Source organism: Porites lutea, chromosome 5 (assembly GCF_958299795.1).
Source record: "Porites lutea chromosome 5, jaPorLute2.1, whole genome shotgun sequence".
In the NCBI taxonomy this organism is placed as follows: domain Eukaryota; kingdom Metazoa; phylum Cnidaria; class Anthozoa; order Scleractinia; family Poritidae; genus Porites; species Porites lutea.
In genome coordinates, this window is record NC_133205.1 from 15714016 (window position 1) to 15739769 (window position 25754).

General features: G+C 39.5%; 2 protein-coding genes across 2 annotated transcripts in view; one reads left to right on the plus strand and one right to left on the minus strand.

Annotated features, from left to right (window-relative positions):
- The first annotated feature begins 960 nt into the window (after positions 1-960).
- LOC140936339 (LIM and senescent cell antigen-like-containing domain protein 1) lies at positions 961-17358 on the plus strand. The gene is made up of 13 exons (XM_073385800.1): positions 961-1215; positions 8538-8583; positions 10682-10748; positions 11367-11487; positions 11780-11820; positions 11938-11968; positions 12102-12182; positions 12853-12948; positions 14329-14383; positions 14968-15060; positions 15907-15955; positions 16390-16465; positions 16915-17358. Exons 1-13 carry the CDS (start codon positions 1076-1078, stop codon positions 17027-17029), a joined length of 1011 nt encoding a protein of 336 aa, XP_073241901.1. The 5' UTR covers positions 961-1075; the 3' UTR covers positions 17030-17358.
- Positions 17359-19472: 2114 nt separating this feature from the next.
- LOC140937977 (heat shock 70 kDa protein 1-like) overlaps positions 19473-25754 on the minus strand; it is a 7571-nt gene continuing 1289 nt past the window's right edge. Inside the window, exons 3-5 of the mRNA XM_073387532.1 lie at positions 21768-21842; positions 20819-20952; positions 19473-19899 (exon numbers count right to left, since the gene is read on the minus strand). Of these exons, the coding sequence (XP_073243633.1) occupies positions 19473-19899; positions 20819-20952; positions 21768-21842 (636 nt within the window). The remainder of the gene's footprint in view (positions 19900-20818; positions 20953-21767; positions 21843-25754) is intronic.

Consider the following 25754-nt stretch of genomic DNA (forward strand, 5'->3'; position numbering starts at 1 on the left):
GGCGCGACTGTACACAGGCTAGTCTCAGACGGATGATCAATTTCTAGCTCTAGTGTGTACCTAGGTCTTGGTTAACACCTAAAAGGCGCTTTGCCTAACGTGCGTACGGAGTCACACTAGCCGGGAAGTAAAAAACGTAATCATAAGTAAGTTTAGCACCTTCCTTAAAAGTAGCAAATCTAGGTAACAATTTCTTTTACGGTTAACTCTTTTTTACCCTATTTACGGCTAACGGTTAAAATTTTTCAATTTTTACGGCTATCGACTAAATTTTTGGCCGTTTTACGCCTATCGGTTAACCCCATTGAGACCCTCTCTAAAGGCCTTTGAAGCAAGTGGAAGGGCCACATCTGACGAATAGAGTACCGAAGCGATGACGTCATAAAAATGAAATTTGCGAAATTATGGGATTTGTTAAGATATTCTGAAAGAACAACGTCCAAGACGCCTACTCGCCAAAAATTAGCAATTCGGGGCAAATTGTCTCTGAGATATTAGCCCAGTTATGCTGTGACGATTCCATAGAAATCCTTCTAAATTTGGCTTGGTTCATAAGATTAGGAACCAGGTAAGATTTAGAAGGATTTGTATGGAGTCATCGGAGCATAACTGGGTTAATATCTCAGAGACAATCTGCCCCAAATTGCTAATTTTTGGCGAGTAGGCGTCTTGGACGTTGTTCTTTCAGAATATCTTAACAAATCCCATAATTTCACAAATTTCATTTTCTATGACGTCACACTTCGGTACTCTATTAGATAGAACTTCAAAGCTTTCTCTTATAGACAAAGAGAATTATGGTTAGCAAATTTTTAGACAGCAGTAGACTAGTCCTTACGACAAAAAGATGATATAAAGAAAAATGAATAAAAAATGTTTGATAAATTTGGTTCTCTCTGATCCCCTACCCTCCCTTCCCCTCCCCTACCCCACCCACCTTCCTTGAAAGGAGAACTGTTGCCCAGTTTCCCATCCCATCGCGGCCGCGTTGAGCTTTGAGTTGTTGTTCGTTGCCGTTGTTGCTCCTTGTTTTGACAATCTTCCTACTGTTGGTTAAAATTAGCAGTTATAAACCATGCCAGTTCAAAATGAGATGCAACCACCGACAGGTTACGGACTAGGCCACGCTATTTGTGCAGTTTGTCAAGAGAGCTTTGGTGTCGATGAGCGAATGGTGAATTCCAATGGTCAAATTCTTCACGAAAGGTGTTTTGTGTGAGTATAATAGCCGTTTTACTTTAGTATACCGTTGATGATTGATTGAAATTATGTATATTTTTTGTAAAGTGGCTTTTATTGCTTAAAACGTGAATCAGTTGTTTGGAACAGACACCATAATGTTGGTAAATTCGGATTCCATTAGCTAGTATGAGCTATGGTTGAAGCCGTGGTGTAATCATGAACTATTTTCGGATAAAGAAAAGAAACTTTCCAGTAATTCATGTCAGTTTTTAATGTTCTTTTTTTTTCATTCTTTCCAGCCAGTGTCCAATTCGCACACAAGTGTTCAAAATTCGCATACAGTGTACAACTTCAATCAAAAATGACAAAAATGTACTCCACCTTTTCCTTTTCATCCGTCATCCCACGGGACGCCCAGACGTAGTATATAGGGGCACGCTACGTATAGGACAGTTTACATAGAGGGGCGAGATATCAGTCACAAGTGTGTGAATGAACGGAGTTATGTCACGCTAATTGCTGTCTTTTTAAAAAAAGGCTAAGACTTGTCTTTACGTCAATTGAATTTCAAAAATGATTTTCCAGTTCTTTTATTTATGACTATATTTAGGTGCATTGAAACTGATTTCTGTTGTTTTTTGCTACGGACGCCAAGGAGGGACGTATTGAAACTTTAAAAAGGCTGGGCCCTTGATTTTTTGCAAGGTTTAGACATTCCTGGAAAAATCTCCCAAATAAATGATTATGCTTAGTTTTTCCTGATTAAAATTGTTTGATATCTTCCTCATAACTCTACAGGAAAATGATGGGTAAAATCACTAAGAGTAATGACTTCAGTACAGAATTGACCTTGAAAACATTTTAGCCTTTAAAACGAGTGGGGGCATTTCATTTCAGTTTTTCTTGTAGAATGAGCTCACGTCCACCAGTATTGCAATAATGCGAAATGTTCAAAATAGTAGCAAATAGTGAAAATGCGCAAAAAAGACGCATACATTTTTACATGTCATGAACATTTTTTTTAACCTGTTTACACTTGTTCTAATTGTATCTATCCATCTTTTTGATGGTCAAGAGTATGGTCAAAGGCAACATAATTTCCCAATTGGTTTCTTTGTTATTTAAGTAAAGGTCAAGATATCATATATATTATAGCACTATCCTTTTGCTATGCGACTGTTTCAGTTTGGGCAGCAGTGTTGTAACCATCTTATTTACAATGTTTAACTTTAGGGACGGACCATTAGAAAAGTTATGGGCGGGGGGGGGGGGGGGGAGAATTTTCGAGCAGCATGAATTTTTTTTCTTTAAACTCGTCACAAATAGATGAGCTTGGGAACTGGTACCTAAAAGGTTAGCGGGGTGCCAGGTGCCAAGCTGCAGGGGAGGTATCCATGGCAACCCTGGAACGCGGGAACCACCGAAAAGAGCGCCCGCTAACCGGCACCGTCACACTGAAACAATCAGTGGAAATAACTTACCTGAAAATACTTACCTTGATGACCTAACGCAAAAGAGGGGGGGGAGGAGAGGGTGCAAGAATCCGCAATGATTCGCAATAGCAAAGCGTTTGATCCGCAAAGATCAGCTGATAACACTGCACATGTAAAGCAATGAACCTTGAAACCCTGTGAAACCTCTAGAGGCCACCCCAAAGGTCACGTGCTGCAGATGAGGGAGACCGCTGGCTGCATTTGCTCACATTTTAACTTTGCCTAAATGATATTTAGCCACATTTAATGTTTCCATTGAATGATTTTTTTTGTCAATATGCTGTGCACGAATGTTTTTTTTCCTTGAAGTAACACTAAACTAAAAAAATATTAAATCATTCAGTTGTTCACTTAGCCACGTATGCGAAAGTAAATTGATACATATTCTAAGGTACAGTTCACAATGGCCTTTTATACACAAGGTATCCTGTATTGTTGGTACATTGGTACTGCGCAAGTTCATGTTGCATCGCTGAAATTTTACATGTAAACAGCATTACGAACAACAAGTCACGGCAAAAATGTTTCAGGCTCAAACATGCAGGTTGCCAGTGTTAGTTCATCACTGGCCAAAAATTAAATAAGGCATTCTTATGATATTATGCAAAAAGAGTGTATTCACAATAATAATTATAAAGTCTATTATTATGTAAATTATGATATATTCTTACCATATTGATACATTAAAGTTTTTGTTTATAAAATCAATCATGATGATGATATTGTTCTTATCACAGACCAGAACGGAAATTGTCTAAAAGTGTGTGGTAAAAAAACATAAATTTGACCATTGTTAAAAGTCTTTAGGCTGCTAGTCTGAAAAGAGCATGTATCTTTGAGTTAGTTCCATTTTTCTGAAAGGACCAACAACAACTGTAAAAATGAAATCTCAGAAAACAGATTTTTTAATTATTTTTATTTTTATTTATCTGTTTCTTGTTAGAAGCATCAAGAAATAATATATATTCTAGGTGTTTGTGGGTGTTTCCTTCGATTTGTGGGGAATACTCTGATTATTGTTATCTATGGTATTTAAAAGAAATGTTTTGTTCCAGATGTTAGATATGTAACACAAAGTAAGGAAACGATAACCTTAATAAGGTGTAATAATAAATATAATAAATTTATTTTAAGTTATTTAATAATAATTATATCTAAAATTGCCAGCTATTAAAATTCATGATAAGCTTACAAGCCTCAGATATATTTTTATGTATCAGGTATGATTATTTACAAGACCAAACTTCAGCAGGAAGTTTATTCAAAAAGCTGCTGTTTTGCACACAGTATGCTTTCCTGCCTGCCTTATTGAGATTTGTGCAAAATGTGTGGAAGGCCTATGGAGGAATTTTTTTCCTGGTCTAGTCTGCATGCATGAATTTTTTTTTTGTACCTCGCCTGCCCCCCCCCCCCCCCCCCCCCCCATGACTTTTCTAATGGTCCGTCCTTTATTTTGGTGAGTTCTGTAATGCGATATTTTGGCGTCTCCGCACCAATATAAAAGCGCAGCTAGCGTCCGTTTTTAATTAGTTGCTTGGATAAGTGCACACTTGGGGTGTAGTATTCTTACAGTTGTCGGATCAAGCCAAGAGAGAGTAACTCTTACTGAAGCAGGACTGATAGGTAAGTAAGTTTTTGTTGTTGTTCTGTTTTGTAGTTTTGGTGATGTCGGTGGACTCGAGGACGTCGTAATTGGTAGGGATCGTGGTTTTTCCTGCTCAGACCACGGACAGGGTTTAATCCAAATCATTAACACTGGGGATAATCATTGGCTGACACTGTCGAACATTTTATGGGAACCACCTATTTTATGGGAACCACCTTACACTAGCGACAGTTTGCAAGCATTAAGCATCAAAAGAATGGAAGGAGGGATGAGGTACCCTATCGTTCTCGATAAAGTAGCATGCCAAATTTCGAAGAATGAGAAGTCATTAACCATGTTGGTCGAGAATGTCTAGCAGGAGGATCGAAGGGAAGATTGTGGCCTAATTGCCATAGCTTTTGCAGCTATGCTTTCTTTTAATCAAGATCCAGTTCAGGCAGTGATCAACCAAAGTGTAATGCACTGTGAGCTGTTGGAGAGTTTCCAGGAAATGAACATGAAACGATTCGTGACCAATGTGGTTATCGTAGACGAGAAGAAGAAAAGGAAAGCTCTGTATCGTTGGACCCACGAACTGCATTGCATATGCTGCATGCCTAATGATGGCAGCAACATGGTAGCTTGTTCCAAATGCAAAAAGTGGTATCATGAAGAATGCTTGCGGGTGATTGCTGTAGAAACGGCTGGTTGTGCCGAGAGTGTGACTATGCAAGAAGGCAAGATGCCGCTGAAAGAAGACGATTTGCAGCCGCAAGGCTTAAGGTAAATTTGGAAGGGTACCACGAGAAAACAAAAAAGTATGCAAGAGAGTCACAAAGGGTACAAGAAGTCTATGCGGCAATTGCAGCAACATACACACTGTTGAAATTTAAAGAGGCTGTTTCGCATATTGGCTGCATGAATAAAGATGACTGGCTTGAGGTAGAGGAAATTGAAAGATGTAATGATTTTCTGGGTGTGGCTTTGTCCAGTGGGATAGGAGATGATTTCGATCACTTCATAGTAATATTGCCTGGTGCTTTCGACTCTGATCAATGACTTCTGTCTACTGTTGTTCATGAAATGGCGCACGTTTTGGATTCAGCAAGTGCAACAACCTTCCATCCAGCACATGGACCCAACTTTAAAAAGGCTGGCAGATTCCTTATGTGACACTTGAAGATAATCCATCCACCCTCTCAAAACCTTACCGTGGGATAAAACCAGATGAGGTTTTAATCTTAACAAAATCTAAGGAAGCCTCTCCTTTTGTGCAAAAGAAGCAGGATGTCCTGGAAGAGAGCAATGAGTACAAAAAAGATAAAACGGAAATGAAAAATGACGAAGAGGATAAGTAGAAGAAGGAAGAGGAAAAAAATACGATTAAGTTTTAAAAAGGCCGTTTCGCACATTGTCTGCATAAATAAAGATGATTGCCTTTAGGTAAAGGAAATTGAAAGATGTAATGATTTTCTGGGTGTGGCTTTGCCCAGTGGGATAGGGGATGATTTTTATTACTTCATAGTAATATTTCTTGGTGCATTCGAGTATCATGAATGACTTCTGTCTACTGTGATTCATGAAATGGCTCATGTTTTGGATTCAGCAACTGTAACAACCTTTCATCCAGAACATTGAAAAAGTTGGCAGATCTGTCCTGCGACACTTGAACTAAGCACAAAGACGGGAAGACAAAAAAGAACAAAGACAACAACGAAGAAGAGGAGAAGTAGGAGAAGGAAAAAGAGGAAGGAAGAGCAGGGGAACGATTAAGCTGGTGGCGAGAATGTCATCAATTATCTCCACAGTAAAGGGAAGGACCGCCAGCCTGTAGGTAGAACGTGAATTGATGAAGCGCACTTTACTCCAAACAGCGGTTTTCACAATGTCTCTGACTTCTCTGTGGCTTCCAGACATCTATATCGAAAAACATTCAAATTCTACAATCCAGATTAAGTGAACATATTATGTAATTAAACAACACTGAGAAACCAGTTAACTTTTTCCACGAACGCATGATATCTTCCAGAGAGAAAATGTCGCCATAGTTGTAGCACTTGAAGTGATTGGGTATATCATTAGCTCTTTATATGTCGTATTTATTCGATTAAATGCAGTTTTTAAAGTTTTAGCGTTTCTAATGCGGCACTTATTCAAGGGCGGCATTTATTTGGAAATCACTTTTTTTCGATTCGCATCTTCAAGCGGCCATATCATAACCCTTCTTAGCAAAATTACTTTTCTTATTAAACAAACAGCCAAAGCTGTTCGTATTGCCACATAGTCACAGTCTAAAAAGCACTGACTAGGCACAGATAATTGATTAAATATGTATTTGCAAGGTTTTCCTACTCTTTCTGTGTATTTCAGTGCATCCTTTTTCAAACAGGCGGGATCATTTTTAGTCCTTCTGTAACCTTTTGTGTCGACACAAGAAGGCCTTTAGATTACTGATAAAATATAATTTTCAATGATTTCATACTCTTTGTGTGTATTTTGGTTCATCCACTTTCAAACAGGCAGGATATTTCCTTGCACTTCTGTAAATTCGCCCCTATATTTAAGGCATCCGTGTATGCAAGGATGTTTGGTAAATTTGCCCTGCTCGCAAATAAGAACTGCCGATGTACAGTGTTGGGAAAATGAAGTTTCTAACCTGCCGTTTTCTATGTTCATAAATTAATGTATGGAACTTTCTATAAATGGTGAAGAGATTTTTTAAAAAAGTAATGATGGTGAGTCCCCTACGCTACTGATGCTCCTTTTGCGTGAATATTAAAACACTGGTTTTAATATACTGTACTTGAGTGCGTGACTATAACTGTCAAGTGTTCAAAATTTGCATACAGTGTAAAACTTCAATCAAAAATGACAAAAATGTACTCCACCTTTTTCTTTTCAACCGTCATCCCACAGGTAGCCCAGACGTAGTGAGTGATTGTATAGTCGATGATATTCGATTGAATAGGAGTTACAGTCAAACCAGGTCAAGTGTTCCTGTCGCTAACGAAGGAATGAATTCATTAACAGAATAATGATTTCGTTTGTTGATTCAATAATCCATTCATAAAATAAACAATCCAATATTCATTTAGCCTCGATTCCATTATCAAATGTTAATTCAATTATCGTTTTTGAAAAACTATACACAAGTCGACCTCAGAATTTTGTTTTTTCTTCTTTTTTTTCTAAGAGTCGAGCGCGGGCAAGTTCTGGAGTTCAAATTAACCCAAACAAACTGTCACATGAGTCTTACATGTATGCCATTTTGCTGCCAGTAATCAGTGCAACAGACCTGACCTCTTAGAAAACACAATGGTCAAACTGAGGTCAGTGTCCCGGGGGGGGGGGGGGGGGGGGGGGGTACTCCCATACATTACCTATACGGGTATGTTCCGCCCAAAGGGGTTGTGATTTTGAAGCTCCTGATTTAGAATGGGGTATCCATTTCAGAGGCGTTTTCTAGAACGGGGTATAATATTTCGAACGCACGAAAGCTCCACTTTTGTAAGCAGCCATTTGAAAGTATTCAAGGACAGATAACTTTTAAAAATATGGTTCAATGCGTTGTACTCTTTGTTGCACCCTAGAACGGAGTATAGAAAATTGGCCCATTTCTAGAACGGGGTATCAGTTTTAGGGCGAATTCTAGAACGGGGTATTAAAAATTGGCCCATTTCTAGAACGGGGTATCAATTTTAGGGGAATTTTTTCTAGAATGGGGTGCCAATTTGGAGTCCCGGGCGGCACATACCCACCCAAAAAATACCCAAGTGCCCCCCCCCCCCCCCGGGGTCAGTGTATGTGATTGGTGGATTTCAATTCCTGACTCTTGTCAGTTTCTTTACGTTTGTGGTCTGTCTATTCTAGCCGTTATTTTGATTAAAGGTAATGTAAATTGCAATCGTAAACGGCAGGAAAAGGGAAGCAAATATGATTGAACACAACAGACAGAATAAAGAACTGGTGGATTTTGTTCATAAACCAAATCAACATTTAATTATTGAATCGAGGTCCAATTTGACTGTTGGATTATTCATTTTTTGAATGGATTATTGAATCAACAAACGAAATCATTTTTACATTAATGAATTCATTAGTTTGTTAGCGACGGGAATGCTTGACCTGGTTTGACTGTAAAAAAAAAATGCTCGGAAGAGTTGGAAGATTAAAGGTGCATTATGTCAATGACAGTGTACAGTGTTTTTGTACATCCAAAAATTTGATACTCAAGTAAATGGATCTAATATTTAAATAAAACATATTTTCTTTTACAGTTGTGTGCAATGCTTCCAACCATTTCCTGAAGGATTGTTTTATGAGGTTTGTTAAATCCATTACTATAATTATGTTGAACACAAAATACCTTTAGTCATTACATGAAATTTTGGTGACACTTTAATGCAGAAATTTTGAAAAATCCTTATTTAGCGGCACTTTAATGTCGCAATTTTTCATAAATTTTGAGGCATATGTCACTTAGTTTTCTTGATTCATCCATTTCAGTTGTCAAGCTGCAATGACTGAAATGTGCACGCTACATCTGACACACATCACAATCGACCGTCAAATAGCATGCATGTATGTGTGAAACTGACCAGATGGCAGAATTTCATATTGTACTCACTTTAATAATATTTAGGGATGGTTTAAATTTAGTGACACTTAATTATGATGCATTTTAATTTAGATATGTTTAGAAAAATATTATTGTTAAATTTGCTTAATTTAAGTGTTACCAAAAGTTTCATGTAATGAGGTAGTTCGACCATGGCATACATGTACACTATAAATGTTGATTACATTAATAATTAATAATAATTATTAATGAAGTGAATTAATTATTAATTGACTTAACCATGATAGTCAGAGTGACTCTTAAAAGACACACATAAGCTGAAAACCCTTCTTATGGCGGCCTTGACAAATCCCTGATGAACTCTTTACTACAAACATCAATTTTTTCATGTCCATATCCTTATTAATATCACCAAGAGTAAAGGTTATGAGAATAAATAAAATGATCACTAAAGGGGAAATGCTCTGATCTTTAAAGAAATTCTAAATTAGCAGGAAATATATTGACATCTGCAGCATCAATCTGTACTGTATGTGGATATTTGGGTTTAAAAGGTAAACAGTACAATAAAAATTTGTGAGTAACAACCTGGCCCCAGTTGTTTTAAAGGTGGACACTGCTATCCTCTGTATAAATCACTATTCAGTGGATAGCGCAATTATTGGTTTCCCTTATACTTATCCGCTGGATAGAGATTTATCTGATGGATAGCACTATCCAGCTTTTGGACAACTGGCCCCTGGCTTTTAAGAACCTGTTTAGCCTAAAATTTGAAACAGGTTTTCATTTTCTTACATTATAAGAAATTCTGTACACTTGACTAAAAAACATAAGTCAGCATTCAGGCATAGGTGCCTTATCACTCCAACTGCAAAAAGGGTATGCAGATTTTTCTTAAGGAGTATTGCTAAATACTGTAAATCCTCTGTTAAGCTCTCCGTATGTAATAAGCCTCCTCCTCCTCTCCCCTGTATCATTCTTCATTATTAAGTGTTGGATTGCATTAATCAACATCATGTGGACTGATCCAGGATGATTCACGTCTACTAGAAGTTCAGATTTGTTTTTGATCCTCGGCTGCATGATCTCCAACTTCTTGTACTTGAGCTTTTCCTCTTTGTATTCTAGTTCTTTATGGAGAACTAAGAGAATTGTCTTTGCTAAATTAATTAAGTCCCCCTTTCTCAAATAGGCCCCCGTCTCTATTAAGCACCCCCTCAGTTAATGTGTTTGAAATAAATAAGGACCCCCCCCACCCCCCCCCCCCCGAGAATTTATGGTACCACTAAATGTATACAATGTATTTTTTTCTTTAGCTGTTTAGGCTTACTTGGGAAAATGCTTCTTACTTGTGTTTTTTTTAAACATCCCAACAGTGAAACACTTACTGTTGATTGTACAATTTTTGTACAATCAATAATAAGTGTTTCACTGTTAGGATGTTTAGAGCGATTTCGTATGACTTGAAATGAAAATGCACGAACAAAACAGAAACAACAAAAGAACGGAAATAGAGCGATTTGATTGGTTTATCGAACGGATAAAAACGCGCGTGGCTTTTGGTTGGTTCAGCGAACACTCGGGTGAAAAAACTTCATGCCCGAGAACTTTCTACAAATCAACCGATACTTCGCTTTGACGTCATACTGCGATACGATTGGCCAATCAAACACTGCCTTCTCCGTATTAGGGTTTTCTTTCGTGGGAAAACAAAGAGGCCATCTTTTGATCTTTTCATTCATTGGCTAATAAAACAAATAATGAACACTTACCGAAACAATTTTTCAAGGTCATACGAAAATTGCTCTAATGCTAACAGAACTGTTTCATATTATTTTGTAGTATGATGAGAGGCGATACTGTGAACAAGACTTCCAGACTTTGTTTGCTCCATGCTGCAAACAGTGTGGTAGGTTAAACATGTGTTTGTTGATCCCCATGGGTCTTGTTATTAAATCCACAAAAACACTGCAGATCTATACATTATCAAGACTGATTACCAGTATTTATTTTTGTATGGCTGGGTTAGCTGCTTACTGTAACAATAGTTTTATCCCAGTTTATAGATGTTGGTCATTCAGACCCAATATTATTAATAGAAAAAATTAACAGTTCATGAACTTCTTGTAAGCAACCAAATGACTTGCCAAGATTTAGTGGATGCTTATTAGAGGTAATTGCCTCTGAGAGTTGAACAATAATTGTGCAGGTTTCTTCTTATTATTTTTGCAGTCTGGAGTCTGTCAAATTGTCCACTCTTATTGGCTTATTAGTGGTTTGTAATTCTGATCTACTGCTTGTGGCTCTGCGCACAAAACACTGATCTAAAACTTTGTAAACATTTTTTTAAAAAAATTCACTTTGTGTGTCCTTTAGTCCTAATTCTCGAATAATTAGGGCTAGGAGACAAAGGAAACTGAGAATCAAACTAGGTTAAAAAATTGTAACTGAATTTAATTCTGACCTGTATTATCAAAATTTGATAATAAATAAAACTAATATTAATGTTATTAAATTATGACTTTAGGTAAGTTTGTGATTGGCCGAGTGATCAAGGCAATGCAGGCAAACTGGCATCCAGATTGTTTCCGTTGTGAGATCTGCAATGAAGCTTTGGCTGATTCTGGGTTTGTCAAAAATGCTGGAAGGTATGTATTTCTTAATGTGCTTTCTCAGGGCTCTGTTCTAGCTGAATCTGGTGGCCTATAGACACTTACTTCCAGGAAATCTTGGTACATTGCACCTTGAATTCAAAGCTTACTGTTAGCTTTTGTTGTGTCGTGGGGAGTGGGACAGTGGTACCTCAGATTTCAATTGATGGGTATGAGTGAAACTTTTTAGGATCCATTGGAAATGTTCCATTCTGGGGGTTGGGGGAGTATGTTAGTATAGTAAAGCAGTTGTTTCATAATTTGTGTTTTTGTTTCTTCCTTTTATCAGGGCACTTTGTAAGAAGTGCAATGCAGATGAAAAGACTAAAAGTAAGTAGTAGTGATTATAAATTACACAGATGACTCATTTGTTGTTGTTGTTGTTGTTTTTTTTTCAATTTGTTTTACTGTTACTTATTACCTTTTTGGTCTTTTATTTCTTACTAGAAACTGGTCGTTATGTTTGTCGTAAGTGTCAGTAAGTACCTAATTTTATTTTAATAGTGCTTCTAGAAATACTGCTTCAAAAAATCAAGAAATGGCACAAAATTTATGACACAGTAATCATTTGTTGTAATCAAACAAGATTTTGATTCTGTTTGTGTTCACAGTACTTACATCCCTGAAGGACAGCATATTATGTACATGGGTGAGCCAGTTCATCCCTGGCATTATAACTGCTTTTCATGCAAGTGAGTGTTCTTAACAAGTAGTCATTATATGGTATCATGAAAATAACATTAGTTTAGGATCTTTTCAGTGGTACAATTATTTAACACTCTCTGGCCAGCCTATTAAAGAGAAACATTTAATTTTGTTTGCTAAGAATGATTTTGTTTGCTCCAGGAAACAGGAAGATTCTCATTTCTTCAGCCATAGAAAATACTTTATTTTGCTATATAGTCTTAGAACAATCCCACGGGTAGAGTCTCGCATAGGTTTGGGAAGGGTATGTGCTGGGCACCCAGGTCTTCAAATTTGAACCCGATTTAATTATATATATATTTACATCCAACATGATGTACCCATACCCCACGCTTTCAATACCCTCTTCCAGGGCACTCTTATTTTAAAGCTTTCTTACTTCAGTTCAAAATTAATATTATGCCCTCTGCTTGGAAACGTGTTGATTCAGATACTTTCTATGCAAAGAGAATGGCTAATATCCAGCGATCTTCCCCCAACCCCCTTGCCCCTCCCCTCCCCGCCCCCCAAAAATAAAATCACTGCGATACCCATCGGGCAAGTTAAGAAGAGAATTCAGCAGTCCACACGTGCTGGCCTCACCCCACACCTTTCTGATAGATACAGTGGTGTGAATTAAAACAAGTATTGGTAATTTATATTTGTCTTGTTTAATAGCAAGGAGCTGGACCATCTATGCCGTAAGAAAGAAAATGAGTTGTACTGTTTGAGGTGCCATGATAAAATGGGAATACCAATTTGTGGAGGTTGTAGGTGAGTTTTAGGTGTAAAATGCTTAACAGGTAAGAGTACAATAATATACTGTAAATCCTCTATTAAGCCCCCCAGGGGGCTTATTTATTTCAAGCCCATTTAAGGGGGGGGAGGGGCTTAATAGAGACCGGAGGGCTTATTTGAGAGGGGGGCTTATTTAATTTAGAAAGGACGATGGTATCAGTTCTCCATAAAGAACTAGAATATAAAGTGGAAAAGCTTAAGCACAAGAAGTTTTAGGTCATGCATCGGAAGATCAGAATCAAATCCAAATTTCCAGTTCGTAAATAAACCATCCCGGATCAGTCCACAAGAAGTTTTACGGTCGTGATTGATTAATACAGTCTATCATTTATTATTGTAGAATAATTAGGGGTGGGGAGGGGGCTTATTAACTTTCTTCCCCTGAAAAGTTGGAGCTTATTAGAGGGAGGGGGCTTAATAGAGGATTTACGGTAACGTGATCATTACACACTTTAGCCATCTTAGGCCACTAAGGCAGTTGCCTGGGTGAGTATGGCATGTGTACATTGTGTAGTTTCATGGTGATGCAGATAGGTTCAGTCACCATTGACGTAATATAAAAGACTGAAAACAAGATACTGAACCACATGACAATACTTTACTAACAATGGTTTCTACAACACCAAGAAACACCCTAGCCTCCCATGTAGTTATCCTTAGGGGTTCATCACGTGTTCCTGCCCCCTGTCTGTGGGGCAGGAACGTGTGACGAGCCCCTAAGAATATCTGCGTAGGAGGCTAGTAACACCCATGTCATCTGAGGAGCTCAGCCTCCAGAGGCTGATTAAAAGCAAGGGCAAGAGGCTGGTTAAAAGTGTGGTGCAGAGTGGTAATAAGACTTGGGAGGGGTAGGTGGGCAGTTTCCCAGAAACCTAAATTGGTCCCTCCCTTCTCTCCCCAGCCCACGCGGTACTCGCGCAAATTTTCTTGATCCGCTTTCCCCATAGTCTGCCACACGGCCGTTTCTATCGTTGCGTGACGTCACTAAAACAGTTGTATAGCAGACTACTTTCCCTACCATCTTGGAGCCTGGAACAGGCTAGAGCTGACCTTGTTTTGATACAACCCTTTCCGCTTTATTATGCAAATCATGTTGTTAATTCTTATGCTAACAAGTATTTTTAAGTACAATTTCCTTAAGAAATCAAGGGAAGTTTGTATCAAAACAAGCTCAACCTCAGCCTCACATTGATTCAAAATAAATGGTCGAAATAAATAAATAAATGGTCTATTGACAGACTGATGAAGGTTAAGCGATTTAGCTGAAATGTTTGGGTTAAATTTATGATGTTCTAGTCAAACACTTTGTCTTTTTTGTAACAATACATTGCAGTAAAATGATTATATTCTTGTTAGGCGGCCAGTTGAAGAGCGGGTGGTACACGCCCTTGGAAAAGCATGGCATGTTGAGGTACATATAGTGCAAGTTTTGAAAATAAATTTGTGAGTTCATTAATAACAGTTAATAGACATGGTATTGACTATGATGAAAGGGAGTTCATGCATTCATGATGCAATGGCAACAATAGCCTACGTAGCTGGCGGTTTTGCGTGGCGAGCAATATCTTCGCCGCTCGCTTGCGCTGCCCTGCATTGCTCTCGTCAGCAAAACCGCCAGCTACGCAGGCTATGGTAACGAGATCGTCAAAAACTGTTCGCTTTATGAGCAAAATAACAACCTTGCACGTGCATCACCATTTTTGGTAAAAATAACTACCTTGCACGTGCATCACACATTTTTGGTTCATTTCTTTGCCGTCACTGCACAACCACGACGGGAAATCTCCTAATACTTGCTTACGCGACATTTAAAAACAAAAACCTGAAACTTGTCGGCAAATGTTCCTTTTTATCTTTAACAACTAGAAACAAGTTAAGCGAGTTGGAATATTAAAGAAATCGTGATGAAGTTTGAAAGAACATAAAAATGACTTAAATTTGTATAGTTATTAAACCTACCAAGATTGTTTAACAAAACGTATGTTTTTTCCACAGCATTTTGTGTGCGCCAAGTGTGAAAAACCATTTTATGGTCATCGTTATTATGAAAGGAGAGGCCTGGCATACTGTGAAACCCACTATAACGAGGTACGATGATCTGCAATTTTAGGAAAGTGTTGAATAAAGTTGCTCGGTCGAACTTCACTGTCATTGTGGCTAGAAGGACACACGCAAGTGTCCATTTTCCATAGGTGTTCATTTTACAGAGCTAGCGATTGCAAAGGGATCAGAGGAGTATAGTTTGTATAATTGACAATAAACAATTTTATACTTCTTTGATTGCCGTTAATCTGTTTCTTTTCCCATAAATTTTCACTCTACAATTTAAGTTAAGTCATTTGTGAAGGTTCACCACTAAAAAATCCTTTCTTCAGTACCTTTTGCTCACCGTTTGAGTGCCAGTAGGGAGCTTAAGCAACGACGACGTTGACGGCAACGAGAACGACGAAAAAACAGTAGGTTTGATCGGTTTAGATGATTGAGCAAAACAACAACTCTGCACGTGCATCACGCTTTTTTGTACATTTCTTTGCCTTCGTTGCACGACCACGACGCGAAACTGCGTGATTTCACTTTTTGTGGAGGACGTGTCTACTCATCTCTCTCTAAGGGCCTGTTTACATGGAGGTGGGGAACCCCAGATAGGTTAGGTAACATGTGGCAGGTCACCCCACCTATCATGTAAACGTGACCGAATGAACATGAGAGATTATGATGGACAGGCGGATTACCCCACCTAAGCGGGTTACCTCACCTACCTGGGGTCCCCCACCTCCATGTAAACAGGCCCCCTTAGACGGACACCTTCTTCAGGACCGGCCCCGATTGTCCGCCTTGGAGATGTTCAAAGCAATATTTTCCCGACTTTTGTTTTAAGCATTCTTATCGGTGTGTGTTTATGAAGATTCTGACTTGTCTGATCTCTCCCTGCAGCTCTTTGGTGATGTTTGCTTTGAATGCAACAAAGCCATTGTGGGAGATGGTAAGCGACCGATTATAAAGATTTAGTTCGTTATTTAACGCGTTACATTTTCTTTAGACTGTTTTCATACACATAGGCCTTGTCAGTTTTGCTCACATTGTGGTTGGCTCCTCCTAAAATGTTCTACAATTGGTATAGGATTTAATGGAGCCGAAACCAATTGAAATTGCACACATTTTAGGCATCCTACTGATGATGAAAAGTTCATACGACCAGTGCATATTTCGAGCAACAACAATTTTCTGTCTGTCCCCTTTGAATTGTTTGAGATATTTCATCCCGGGCACTGAATTGTTTTTGGAGGGTAAAAGGATTTTGGTTGCTTTACTTTTTATTTTAATGCTATATCATACCAAAAGTAATTTTATTGTTGTTAGTCAGGGTAAAATGTAAATTTTGTTTATTTACTATCAAATTATCAAATTTTTCTGCAGTGGTAAATGCGCTTCACAAGTGTTGGTGTGTCCATCATTTCACCTGCATCGGATGCAACATTTCTTTAAATCTCAAGTAAGTACCACCGATGTCAAAATTTTGCAATAGTGAATATCGTTCATTTTACCAAAACCCTACAATCTTTCCATATCTAACAAGTAGGTCTGACCATAGTTACGAAAACATGGGAATGGAATTTTATCACTCTGACAGTGGCACAGGCGACGCAGAAAAAAGGAAATCTGAGTTCTCCCACCAGGAGTCTGTAGACTAGTCCAGATGCAATACCACTGAGCCACACACAATTTCAACCAATCACAAGCACTACCCCTATCTGGGTAGTCACGCGTCATCAGTATCGAATTTCTGCGCTCGTTTTTCAAACGTTTTTTGGCGGTGAAACGAGTGGTGGCGTCGTAAGATGTCGGCTGTTTTCTCAGACCATGTAACAGGCTATGTTCATTTGATTGCACTTAAACCTGAGAAACTACTTTTTTTCTTGATTGTTGGATTATTTTTTCTAGGAGCAAATTCCATGAGTTTGACATGCAGCCCCTGTGCAAAAAATGTTACGAGAAGATGCCCCTGGAGTTGAAAAAGAGGTTAAAGAAAGCAGAGCAGACAGCTGGCAGGAAGTAAAGCTAAACCTGCGCCTTGGTCATGTTGTTGTGCAAAGAAGAATATGTTTAACAAATAAAGAAGCCTTAACTTTGCTGCACAGTACCGCTAATGATCCCTAACCGCACAGTGCTCTGTTCTGTTGTAAAGCACACAGGAAGCGGCTTGAGCACGAAAGAGGTGTAGAGGGAAACACGAGATATAGTCGAGTGTTTTTCCCTTCTGCGTAAGAACTCTAGCCGCTTCCTAAGTGCTTTTTAACACAATAGAGCACAGTCAAGGCTTTTTTATTTGTTTTATGTCAAAGAATCCGTTAAATAGACCTTTTTACCGATACGGCGGCTATATTGAATTAATTCGATTTAAGGAGTATTATAGGATGCCCAGGGGGCATGAGCACATTTCGTTTGTATTTTAGAGCGCTTCTCGGGACATTTTTTCTTAAAGTTTTCTTAAAATAAGATTGTAATGGGAAAAAAGATCCTTGCGCCGTGTTTTGATGTATATAATGATCGCCCTTTTCCCAAGAAATATACAGTGAAAGACCATATTTCTAATACTAAACTGGAAAAAGGCGATCATTATTACATCCAAACACGGCACAAGGATCTTTTTTCCCTTTACAATCTTATTCTAAGAAAACTTTAAGAAAAAATGCTCCGAAAAGCGCTCGAAAATACAAACGAAATGCGCTCATGCCCCCTGGGCATCCTATAATACTCCTTAAATCGAATTAATACAATATGGCCGCCATATCGGTAAAAAGGTCTATTTTCCTACGCATTAGTTTCTAATTTTCAAAACAAACTATTGGCAGTTTACGTGCCAACTTAAGCTCTCATAAAGCATGCTTTTTGAACCCATCAGAGTGTGAGTTATATTTGAACTTTATTAAAAATATCATTATGTTCAGTTTTCTAGGGTTATATTTTCCCATTTCTTAAGCCACAAAGAAGCATTAAAGTGTCTTTACTAATGTAAGCGTTCCAGAAAATCTTTGGAAGACCGGAGCCTTACAAGAAGTGAGGGGGATGCCTTTCCCGGCTCTCGAGGGCCTTTCAAAGATATCCCTAGTTAGTTCAGTGCTGTCGTGCTCACCCGCGTAGTCTCTCACAAAGCGTCTTCGTTCTTCTTTACCAGCGGTCTGGAAACGGTCGCTTTCATTAAGCCAATAAGTGAACTTACGCAACAGGACCGGAGAAGAAAGTCGACGACAAACCCTGTGTGACAAGCGTGACGATATTTTTGTTAATGATTTCCACCAAACTTCATCCTCCTTCAAATGCATCTTTTTGTAAAAGACCAGAAACCATCGATGTTGAGTGAAGGTCACGACATAACACCTGTCACACAGCAACTCTCTTTCCCAGAGTTCTCTCATGGGAACGAGGCTGCACAGGCTGGATCGGCCCTTGCACCTGAAGTCACTACTCGCTTGGTGGGTTATCAATCGTTATAGGTTGAAGGACAAGGTTACTTCGAAAAGAAAGCAATTTTCCTAATCACTGATAAAGTGATGACAGACAGTATGTTTGGTTAGCAACCTTTTTTGGGGCATCTAGCCTAGCCTGGGACCAGGCTGCGCTTCGGTCACCGATTTTTGCTGTTTCATCTCTTTTTTTGCCTTTTTGTCCACTACGGTAGTGGAGCCTAATACCAGGCCATGTGGTATCGAAATCCATTTGACTCTAGCAAGGTTTTAAAACTACCAACTTGGACCCCAGAGCCGAGTTGTTCAAAGCTGGGTTAAGGTACCGTAAAATTCCTGCCTCGTACCCAGACGTCTCTCTTTTGATGAAATTGTGCGCGCAAAGGACGACGGGAAGGAGACAACTTCAGTCAACTCCGGGAGAGGAAAGCAGACGGTAAATTATCGTTTCTTAGAATTTCTACCTAAAGGACTGATCATACAAGTACGTGATGACCTCTTTTTTTCGATCACCCCAAAGGCTGGAAAATTCACCAGCATTAGGGAGGGTCGACGGTGGCGACAGCGACGAGAGCGTTGATATTAACCAGCTGACAAATTTTGTATCATGGAAGCTCGGACAAAAAGTCCTCCTTTTCGTCAATAGTGAACTTACGTAACAGGATGGATAAGGATAGAAGACGGCAAAACCTCTTGACAAGTGTGGCAATAATTGGGTTGAAAAAAAATGCCACTAAACTTCACCTTTTTTTTAACAGATCTGTTTGCAGAAGACAGCAATGTTAAGTGAATATCGCGACAAAAGTAATAGCCCTGTCACGTTTGTTACACACAAACGTTTTGCCGTCGTTTTTTTCTACCCGCCGTCCTGGACTCCTGGGTCCAGTTGGTCGAAGGCCAATTATCGCCAACCCAAAGTTAAATTTTAACCCGGGTTTCTTTTTTCTTTTTTTCAAAAGCATTTTCCTGGATAATTAGTTTAAGAGCATCCAATCATCAAATTGTAGACAAACAGAATAAAACTGAATTTTCTTTTTAAGCTCTCACATCTGAATTCAAATGTCGCGGTAACCCTGGGTTATCCTTACTCTGCTTTGGACAACCTTGCCTGGCCTGTGCAATTGAGGACAGAGTCCTCTTTACTCTTTCACACTCAGCCAGCAAACGCCGCACAGCCTGCTGGTCGTCAGAGATGTCTTTCTTGAATTTCCTTTTAAATTCTTGAATCAAGTAGTTACCAAGGCGATGGTCGAAATCTTCACCTGCAAGATGGGTATCTCCACTGGTTGCTTTGACCTCAAAGATGCCCTCCTCGATGGTGAGAACAGAAACATCAAAGGCACCACCACCCAGGTCAAAAATGAGCACATTCCTCTCACCACCAACTTTTTTGTCCAGTCCATAAGCGATAGCTGCAGCGGTGGGTTCTTTGATTATGCGAAGAACATTGAGACCAGCAATACTTCCCGTTTAGAAACGCAAAGTAGTAGTTTAGTTTCTCCTCGGAGGTAAGTATCTGAAAAGCAAGATCATTGCTGACTGGAATATTTTCACATTACAATCGAACCTCGACACCTCTCTTTTATAGACTGCTGCTCTTGGTTCCGATGAGGCAAAACTTCCAACATTTTAAGATTAACCATGTAAGACAGGACCTAGGATTCATATCGGAAGCTATTGGAGAGTATTATCTTAAATAATATATAAAGGTAGGAGCCTAGTTCAAAAAAAAAAAGCCCGGAGATGAACCCTTAAGGACATTTTACACTAAGGGATGCTGAAACATATATTTTGACGACCACATCCAAATCTTGCTGCTTTAGGAAATACAAATCAATCTCTGATCAAGAAAGGGTCGGCAGAAAAAGAGTATTAACTAGAGAGAACAGCCACCGAGCACAAGTTTTTAAAAAGAGTTACAACGTAATTCTACCCAGCGGGGACCGGGGAAGGGGGAGGGGCACTCAATTAAGTTATATACGGGGAGACTCTCAACCGAGGTCCGATCTCTTACCCTCTCTATACCATTTTTCCACAGAAAAGGTGCCCCGTTTTTCATATACCTTCTATTTACAAATGTACCCTTTTCATATGCCTAGTAAGAGCACTGCATCCCGTTTAGCTACTGTTAATGAACAGTCTGTTAAACATTAATAAGTCACAAAAGCAGGAAATTTTCTGTTCATTTTTACAACCAAAGATGCTTCCGCTAGCTGGCTTTAAAGTCCCTTTACAGTCCGAAATGACGTATTTCCCTGCCCTTTCATATTCATGAAACAGTAAATTTCCTACTCTTCCATATAAGCCTGAAAAAGGAAACTCTTTGGAGCGGGGTCTTCCGTTATTGGCCATTATAGGGACTATCCCCCCGGGAATTCTACTCACCAGCATCTATGGTAGCTTGTCTCTGTGAATCATTAAAATAGGCCGGTACGGTGATTACAGCATCAACAACTTTTTCACCGAGATAAGCTTCTGCGGTTGCCTTCATTTTGGACAAAACCATCGCGGAAATCTGGAATAAGAAAACGAAGACCACATAACTACGGATTGCTAGCTGGGTAACCAACACTTGTAAAAATTAGACTCTTCACTGTCCAGATAAAATTATTAAATGACTGAATCCGCGAGTGGGCAAAATAAAGCGAATCCTGCGTTATGATTGGCTACCCGAGCGGGCTAGGTGGGCCATCCTTTGCCACTCGGGATTTCCCGCGTTGGTCCCGCAGAAAAACTTGCAAGCTTGTTCGGTCAAGATGGCTTGATATTGACCTCGTTCTTTTTTTTACCCTCTCAACTTGTTCAATATTTAGCAATCTTACCCGGATAAGCTTGGTCAATAACGCAAAACATTTCATGTTTTCGTCAATTTCTTTGAAGAAAATGCGAACTAAACCGGCGTGCACACCAATCTGCCGCGCGAGGACTTTGTGGGTTGGGGATCTTGGGGCTTTGTCACGAGTCCCCCCACCCCTCTTCTCCCACGAGAAACGCGGAGATTTTGAACAGATTCTCTACATTCTTACCTCTTACCCCCTCGAGATTTAGCCAGTGCTCGTTTCATTTGCGTTTTCTTTGTTTTCTTTGCTTCTTGTTTTCTTTCTTTCTTTTTTTTTATCCTGTTTGCGTTTGAAAAATAGAGTCTGTGAACAGTCTTGTAAAAACAAATAACTTTTTCGTGCTGGAACGCTGTAAAGTAGCCATCGTGGCTTTCCGAGAGTAAGCGGTTGGAGAGAACCTAATTCTCTGGTTCTCTCCTTTTTCCGTCCCTTAGGGACCGTGGGCTCGAGGTTGAATTGGAACAACGAGAATGAGATGGAAGGGTCTTACCTCTTCGGGGAAAAACGTTTTAATTTCTCCTTTGGGCTCAACTTGGATCTTCGGTCTGCCGCCATCCTCTACAACCTGAAAGTGAATATTTAGTATTGAGCACATTAAATTTATTAAGCCGCATCGTTGCTAACACTGAGTTTTTTTTCCTTTTGGTGAGAGTCAAACCTCCTGAAAGAGGATGCCCTTGGACTACAAAAAATGTACCCTTGAGAAAGGTGTCCGCGAAAGGGATCTAGTCAGCGGCGTTTGTAATGCTTTGGACTGGGACCCCTACTACGTGCGTTTATGCATTTTGATCTCATGTCTTCCAGCAAGAGAGATCTCTTGCTTCCAGTAAAATGATGAAAACCGAGGGTTGTTGATATTGTATCCAAAGTGGAGAGTATATGGACCTTGGACTGGATCTGGGTTCCCAGAGCGTCCCCTCGCAATCTCGCAGTAAGCCTACAAACGCAGACGTCACTGTTTCCGATCGTGGCTTTCCGAGGGTAAGCGGTTGGAGAGACCGGGAATGCACGTCTCCGTTCGCATCGCCCCATGTAAAGTAATTCGGATTCCGGTTAGCCTGAGATCATGCCCTCTCCCTATTATCCCTTTATGTATCTCACGGGAAGAGGGCGTTATTTTTTTCCCCTCGAGCCAAAGAAGCAAAGAAGCAAAAAATAAAAAAAATAACGCCTGATCTCAGGTTAGATTCCGGTATACGGTAATACCGTAAACTGCCGCTTATAAGCCTCCCACCCCCCCCCCCCCCCCCCCCCAGTTATAGGCCCACCTACGTGCAAACAAAAAAATACATCCGATTATAAGCCCATCCGGATATAAGCCCCAGTTACAGTTAAAATTTAAAGCATACGTCGATCAACAGTGCTGTTGCTCATTTCGAAACGTTTTTTTTCGTCCGCTTATAAGCCCAACCGGATATAAGCCCCCCCCCCCCCCTCCCCGATAAGCCCAGGGCTTATAAGGGGCAGTTTACGGTATTTGCTTGTGGAATCCGAAATCCTGGGCTTTGGAATCTGTAACTTCAATTTCAATTCAATTCAATTCAATTCAATTCAATTTTTATTGGCCAGTTAATTACTAAGTATTACCAGAAACTCATAAGGGGTTGAAAATCAACCCCTTATCAGTTTCTGGTATTGCATCTATAACATAACCTGTTAGCAGGAGATCTCTGCAAGCTCAGATGACCTTTTCCACGGAAAGTTCCCTTCAATTTATGCATTACAAACATTCGTATTGACTATGGTGGCCTTACACATTATTAAGCAGCAAGAGTATTACACTGCATATATGTTCCACTATGTAGAGTCAGTAAATTTCTGTTGAACAAAACATTTAAATTTGTTTTCCTTCGCGGGATTTCTTGAGTTGAGTTAAGTCATTGCAGTTGTTTGGAACAACTACAATGACTTAACTCAACTCAAGAAATCCCGAATCCCGCTAACGATTGGGATCCGGAATCCAAGTTCCACTAACGAGGAAACTGGATGCCAGTTCCTGGATTCCGGAGTCGTGGAATCCAGAATTTAAGACTGTGTAAAGCCTCAATTAAGCCCCATTTACACGACATTCATTTTGGGTCCGGCACTCCTAAAAGTGGGCACGCGGGCCGTTACTTTTGGCTCGGCCCGCCTGATTTTTTGCCGTGTTAATGCAAAGTTTTTGGCACGCAGTCCGAAAGAATTAGGCGAGCCAGGACCACCTCGGGAAGTGGTCCTTGCCGGCCTAAACAGTGGCCCGCGTGCCAAAAAGAGATTTTGCGGGGCATTCGGTTACTGATAGGAAATCACTGACGCCATTCTTCTCGTTATAGCTTCACAATCGTCCTTGATACAAGCACACACAATCGTAATAGACACCCCAAATAAGTTTGCAATAGTTCTATATTCGGATGAGGAAGCGAGATAATACAATGTTATCGCTAGTCGACGATCTGGAGTAACTTGCTTTCGCATAGGTGTATCCTGACAAGCAAGATGTTCGGAAATCTCCTGCAGAATATATTCCAAAGTTCCACGGGTTTCTCTGAAGTTTTATTACCAAAAGTAAAGTCTTGCTTCGACAAAGTCAAACCATGCAAAAGAGTGCGGATGTGCCCAAACCTCTCTCAGTCGCGGAGGATTTAAGCAGCTCAAAATAGCCTGCAAAAGGCCCCATTGTCGGCGTTTAAAAACCTTAAAAAATTGTTTAGATGATGACCTTGTTTCGTTTCCTTTTCCGTGAGCTTAAAACCCATAAAATTGCTTTTTGTACACGCGTATCCGTTTTTTTTTTTTACTTCTGCGACTTTAATGTTTTGTACAACCCGCGAAAAATAGAGTACCGAAGTGATGACGTCATAAAAATGAAATTTGTGAAATTATGGGATTTGTTAAGATATTCTGAAAGAACAACGTCCAAGACGCCTACTCGCCAAAAATTAGCGATTCGGGGCAAATTGTCTCTGAGATATTAGCCCAGTTATGCTGTGACGATTCCATACAAATCCTTCTAAATTTGGCTTGGTTCATAAGATTAGGAACCAGGTAAGATTTAGAAGGATTTTGTATGGAGTCATCGGAGCATAACTGGGTTAATATCTCAGAGACAATTTGCCCCAAATTGCTAATTTTTGGCGAGTAGGCGTCTTGGACGTTGTTCTTTCAGAATATCTTAACAAATCCCATAATTTCACAAATTTCATTTTTTATGACGTCACACTTCGGTACTCTATTATGCTGATCGTTAAGTGCGGGTGACTTTTGGCGGGAAGTTTATGTCAAGGCCTCAGGAACCGCTGTAAAAAATGTCCGGTGGCTCAATATTTAAAAAGTGCCTTTCCTCCAGGGGTGCCTGCCCGAAATCAACATTGAAACGAATCGAACTTATTTTTGTCGTGTAAATGACGCAGGCCGTGCCCTAGATTTACTGCCCCATGCCAAAATTTAGGAGTGCCGGCCCCAAAATGAATGTCGTGCAAATGGGGCTTAAGTTACCTTACATGGAGTTAGTTCTCAGGCTACCTTAGTACGGAATTGATTCAACTTGATTATTGTACCGTGGAAAACGCAGCCTGTTATTACCATATTTCAGGGGCACCCAACGAGAATATAGTTCAAAACCACTTAAAAATAGCATTTTTGAACGTATTTTAGTATTTAAACGGTAGATATAGGCATATTTTTATACCCTAAAAATTTTTCATCTGTTCGGATTTCCTAGCGGAAAGTCTAGTGATCCGAAAATTATAGGGATCAAAACTTACCTTTTCGAAAATTTCAGCAAGAAAAAAGCTCCCGAAAATTCTAGGTGACCTTTTTAGGGTAAAAATCCGTTAAAAATGGGCAATTATACCATTTTGGGGCGGTTCGAAAATCCTAGGAGAGGCAGGCAAGTAAGAAATTTGACAACAAATGTTCATCAAAATTTTAGATCTCAAATCGTCAGATATGTTCCGAAAATTGTCGTTGGGTGCTCCTGATATTTGCCCCAAAATAAAACCATGGCTGTTATACAGAAAGAGAATGGTCTTTTGTCATCATACACTTCGTTTAACTTGAGAAAGGTTAAGGATCGGACTGAATGTTAATAATCTCTAAGGCATTTGGAAATCGCCGACAAAATAATTAAGTGCAAAACCCAGCATCTGAGTCGGTTCTCGTTTGAGATCTACTTTTAGGAGTTTTCTGGCAGTCACAACAGACGTCTTCTCACTTTTAGTGAAAGGAAGACACATGTTTTCTATAATGAATTCTTAAGCTCGTACATACACAATTAAATTGAATTGAATTTGTTCATGAAGAAAAGAAGTAGTATTTACCCGCCACATATTTAGGGCTCGTACTGATATCGCTAGGACAGACTCTACTGTAGTGAAATTTTCAAGTCATCGTGCGATAAATTTCTCCTATCAACGACTTCAACTAATGGCCAACAAATGCGCTAATAAGGCAAACAGTGTGCTTGGACTCATAAGACGAACGGTGGGTCCTAAAAATC

Coding starts and splice junctions, on each gene's coding strand:
- LOC140936339 (XM_073385800.1), top strand. CDS start 1,076: ATGCCAGTTCAAAATGAGATGCAACCACCGACAGGTTACGGACTAGGC. Junction 1,216..8,537: donor CTTCACGAAAGGTGTTTTGT/GTGAGTATAATA, acceptor TTTCTTTTACAG/TTGTGTGCAATGCTTCCAAC. Junction 15,061..15,906: donor GTGAAACCCACTATAACGAG/GTACGATGATCT, acceptor CTCTCCCTGCAG/CTCTTTGGTGATGTTTGCTT.